The sequence below is a fragment of the Centroberyx affinis genome, unplaced genomic scaffold, assembly GCF_046629955.1.
Source record: "Centroberyx affinis isolate AG114_WGS23_722 - 3 ecotype Tasmania unplaced genomic scaffold, CSIRO-AGI_Caff_v1 ptg007670l_1, whole genome shotgun sequence".
Classification (NCBI taxonomy): Eukaryota; Metazoa; Chordata; class Actinopteri; order Beryciformes; family Berycidae; genus Centroberyx; species Centroberyx affinis.
The window spans coordinates 7501-12313 of record NW_027283868.1 but is presented as its reverse complement, the minus strand read 5'-3'; the positions used below and the strand labels follow the sequence as shown (position 1 = coordinate 12313).

Here is a 4813-nt window from a genome sequence, read left to right as displayed (position 1 = left end):
AAGCAGCTTTGTTTTCAGCTTGACCAGCATGTGTTTTAGAGTTTATCCAGTGACAGTGGGGTTTTAAAAGATTTCATAAGACCGAGGCTGGTAGAAATTTTCAGCTGAAGTTAAAACCTGAAAATCAACAATTGTGGAGTTACAAGGTTTTCACAGGACAGCAGCGATATGGCTAAATATATATTTTATACGAACAGAAAATGCCCCTTTTAATGAGACGATGTAACCTCACCTCCATCGACACTGAACATGTTACAGCTGAAGTGTTTGTGCCTGCAGGTGGCCTATGAAGACTGGTTCATCACTCTCTACAACGTGTGCTACAGCAGTCTGCCCGTGCTGCTGGTCGGACTCCTGGACCAGGTGCGGATCACACAATACTCACACACTTTATTCTCATCATCACAGCAGGAAGCCTGAGCTCATTTTGTCAAAGAAAATCGTGACGATACATTTTGGTTGATGACCGATGTTACCATGACGACATCGTGACGCTGGAGATAATGTGCTGATCCTTGAAAATACTAAATTGACAAAATGTATTTACTACACAGATACTGATTGATAGATTAGAAACCAAAATAATATTTGATCTTTTTGTTTTTTTAATCGGTAACACTTTACAATAAGGGTACATTAATTAAGGGTTAGTTAATGCTTAATAAGCATTAGTTAGTTAGTTAGTTAGTTAGTTAGTTGGTTAGTTAATGCTTAATAAGCATTAGTTAGTTAGTTAGTTAGTTAGTTGGTTAGTTAATGCTTAATAAGCGTTAGTTAGTTAGTTAGTTGGTTGGTTGGTTGGTTGGTTGGTTAGTTAATGCTTAATAAGCATTAACTAACCCTTAATTAACAGTTAACTAATGTGTCTGGTAATAATTTACTAATGGTTTTAACTAAGGTATTAATTTATACATTATTTAATAGTTTATAAAGATGACTATTAAATAATGTATAAATTAATACCTTAGTTAACATGAACACCATTAGTAAATTATTACCAGACACATTAGTTAATTGTTAGTTAAGGGTTAGTTGATGTTTATTAAGCATTAACTAACCCTTAATTAATGTTCCCTTATTGTAAAGTGTTACCTTTTAATCTTTTACACTGTGTTGTCATAATGTGTATTGTTTAGGTAGAGGTCATTAATAAGCCCCTGAGGGTTTCCTGCCTCTTACCCTGCACTATATACTGATACCTTTGTTGTTTGTTGTTTTTTTCTCATGTCTTCTCTTTCTTGTTTTTAAAGTGTGCAAAATAAGTAAAAGTTAAACAAAAAGAAGGAAATACCAACTATAGATATTAACTGAATGATTAAGCTGATTACAGTTGACATGTCTAAGCACCAGTTGAGTGCATCCAACAGGAATCGGGTTAATATTAAAGAAATGTTCATGAAAATCAAACATCTTTCATCATTAACAGTTAACAGAATTCAAACTGTAAATAATCGCTTACGTATGAAAATAGCTGAAAAACACAAGTGGCAGGCAAAGAGGATTATGGGAAAGTGAGTTCTGCGGTGAGTAACTGTTTTCTCCTCCTCTTCCTCCTCCTCCTCCTCCCTTCTTCCCGCTGCAGGACGTAAACGACAAACTGAGTCTGAAGTTCCCCAAGCTGTACCTGCCGGGGCAGCAGGGCTCGCTGTTCAACTACAGGAACTTCTTCATCAGCCTGTTCCACGGCATCTTCACCTCCCTCATCATCTTCTTCATCCCGTACGGAGCCTTCCTGCAGACCATGGGTCAGGACGGAGAGGCGCCCTCCGACTACCAGTCCTTCGCCGTCGTCACCGCCTCCTCGCTCATCATCACCGTCAACCTGCAGGTCGGTCGCCCGGGGCAACCCCAAAACTCCTCCTAGTGGGGGGGGGGGGGGGGGGGGGGGGGAGTGGGGGGGGGGGGGGGGGGAGTGGGGGGGGGGGGGGGTGGGGGGGGGGGGGGGGGACTGGGTTCACAGACAGAGTTCAGTCAGAGGGAGGCAGCAGATTTATGTCTCCTATGAAATAAACAAAGATACACTGCAAAGTTTATCTTGTTTCCAGACCTATCGGCTTATTTCATGATATTTTTAGTCAAATTCTCTCCCTGCACTGGCAGATAATTTGCTGGTTTCAGTAAATTTCACTTGATTCATGCCAATATGCCTTCTTTCAAGAAATCATCATAAAACAATGAAGAAAATCTGGAAACAAGAAACTTTCTCCAAGACAATTTCACTTTTACCAAGAAAATGTCCTGAAACAAGGCAAGGCGAGTTTATTTATATAGCACATTTCAGCAACAAGGCAATTCAAAGTGCTTTACATAAAACATTAAAAACATCGAGACAAAGTGCAAAAGATAAAATTCATATAAAAGAACAAGCAAAATGCACTGCGTTAAAAGAATCAAATCAAGTAAAATAGAAAGATATTTTTACCCCTCTAAAGGAAAGTGAGTATTCACTCTCACACTGGTGACACTGTCAACCAGTATAGGATTAAGTGTGCCTTACCTCTCCAATGATAATCAAGTTAAACAAGTTACATTCTCCTGGGGAAAAAAAAAGTCTAATTATCTGCCAGTGCTTTAAGATTTCACTAAAAAATAATCCTAAAATAAGATAAGTCTGGATACAAGATAAAATAACTGAACAAGTTTGTCAGTTTTTGCAGTCTAGCCTGCGCTCTGGTTCTTCTTATTTTATTTTTCTTTGTGTTTTGACACAGAGACTGTTGAGATTTCCTCAGCGTACAAAATCTGCTCCCTCTTTTGCAAAAAGAGTGCAGGCCGTCTGTTTATTTCAAGATTGTCCATATTAGCAGACACACCAAAAATAAACATCTGAATTCTGTTTTTTGTGCGAGGACTCCAAGTCTCCCATCAATTTCAACTGTGCAATAATTATTTACACTGTTGTATATATTGTAGTATGATGCACATATTTGTACATATTTCTTATTTCTCTTATTTCTATATTATTATTGTTATATATTGTAGTATAATGCACATATTTTACATATTTCTTATTTTCTTATCTCTATTTTCTTATAATTTCTCTATGCTTGTATATATTCTCTTCTAGAATGTGAGCAACTGCAACGTAACCCAATTTCCCCTCGGGGATCAATAAAGTATTTCTGATTCTGAATTTAAAATTCAACTAGAGGCACAAGAGGTCACATCATATCATCAAGTTTACTGTGTTTTATTTTTTTTTTGCATTTGGTTCCTTTAGGTTCTCGCCGCCCAATCACAAGCCAACCGGGACTTGTAAACAAAAGTCACATGACTCCCAAGTAGCTTGTTTATGGGACACTGTCTCGTGTTGTCTGCTGACCTGTCTGTCTCTCCTCCTGCTCAGATCTCTCTGACCTGTCTGTCTCTCCTCCTGCTCAGATCTCTCTGGACACTGTCTCGTGTTGTCTGCTGACCTGTCTGTCGCTCTCCTCCTGCTCAGATCTCTCTGGACACTGTCTCGTGTTGTCTGCTGACCTGTCTGTCTCTCTCCTCCTGCTCAGATCTCTCTGGACACTGTCTCGTGTTGTCTGCTGACCTGTCTGTCTCTCTCCTCCTGCTCAGATCTCTCTGGACACTGTCTCGTGTTGTCTGCTGACCTGTCTGTCTCTCTCTCCTCCTGCTCAGATCTCTCTGGACACTGTCTCGTGTTGTCTGCTGACCTGTCTGTCTCTCTCCTCCTGCTCAGATCTCTCTGGACACTGTCTCGTGTTGTCTGCTGACCTGTCTGTCTCTCCTCCTGCTCAGATCTCTCTGACCTGTCTGTCTCTCCTCCTGCTCAGATCTCTCTGGACACTGTCTCGTGTTGTCTGCTGACCTGTCTGTCTCTCTCCTCCTGCTCAGATCTCTCTGGACACTGTCTCGTGTTGTCTGCTGACCTGTCTGTCTCTCTCCTCCTGCTCAGATCTCTCTGGACACTGTCTCGTGTTGTCTGCTGACCTGTCTGTCTCTCTCTCCTCCTGCTCAGATCTCTCTGGACACTGTCTCGTGTTGTCTGCTGACCTGTCTGTCTCTCTCCTCCTGCTCAGATCTCTCTGGACACTGTCTCGTGTTGTCTGCTGACCTGTCTGTCTCTCCTCCTGCTCAGATCTCTCTGGACACTGTCTCATGTTGTCTGCTGACCTGTCTGTCTCTCTCCTCCTGCTCAGATCTCTCTGGACACTGTCTCGTGTTGTCTGCTGACCTGTCTGTCTCTCCTCCTGCTCAGATCTCTCTGGACACTGTCTGGTGTTGTCTGCTGACCTGTCTCTCTCTCCTCCTGCTCAGATCTCTCTGGACACTGTCTCGTGTTGTCTGCTGACCTGTCTGTCTCTCTCCTCCTGCTCAGATCTCTCTGGACACTGTCTCGTGTTGTCTGCTGACCTGTCTGTCTCTCCTCCTGCTCAGATCTCTCTGGACACTGTCTCATGTTGTCTGCTGACCTGTCTGTCTCTCTCCTCCTGCTCAGATCTCTCTGGACACTGTCTCGTGTTGTCTGCTGACCTGTCTGTCTCTCTCCTCCTGCTCAGATCTCTCTGGACACTGTCTCGTGTTGTCTGCTGACCTGTCTGTCTCTCCTCCTGCTCAGATCTCTCTGGACACTGTCTCGTGTTGTCTGCTGACCTGTCTGTCTCTCTCCTCCTGCTCAGATCTCTCTGGACACTGTCTCGTGTTGTCTGCTGACCTGTCTGTCTCTCTCCTCCTGCTCAGATCTCTCTGGACACTGTCTCGTGTTGTCTGCTGACCTGTCTGTCTCTCTCCTCCTGCTCAGATCTCTCTGGACACTGTCTCGTGTTGTCTGCTGACCTGTCTGTCTCTCTCCTCCTGCTCAGAT

General features: G+C 43.0%; 1 protein-coding gene across 1 annotated transcript in view; it reads left to right on the top strand.

The window, feature by feature from the left end:
- The first annotated feature begins 249 nt into the window (after positions 1–249).
- The window catches only part of LOC139639765 (phospholipid-transporting ATPase IC-like), an 11042-nt gene continuing 6478 nt past the window's right edge, over positions 250–4813 (top strand). Inside the window, exons 1-2 of the mRNA XM_071513914.1 lie at positions 250–363; positions 1583–1828. Coding sequence (XP_071370015.1) covers positions 250–363; positions 1583–1828 — 360 coding nt within the window. The remainder of the gene's footprint in view (positions 364–1582; positions 1829–4813) is intronic.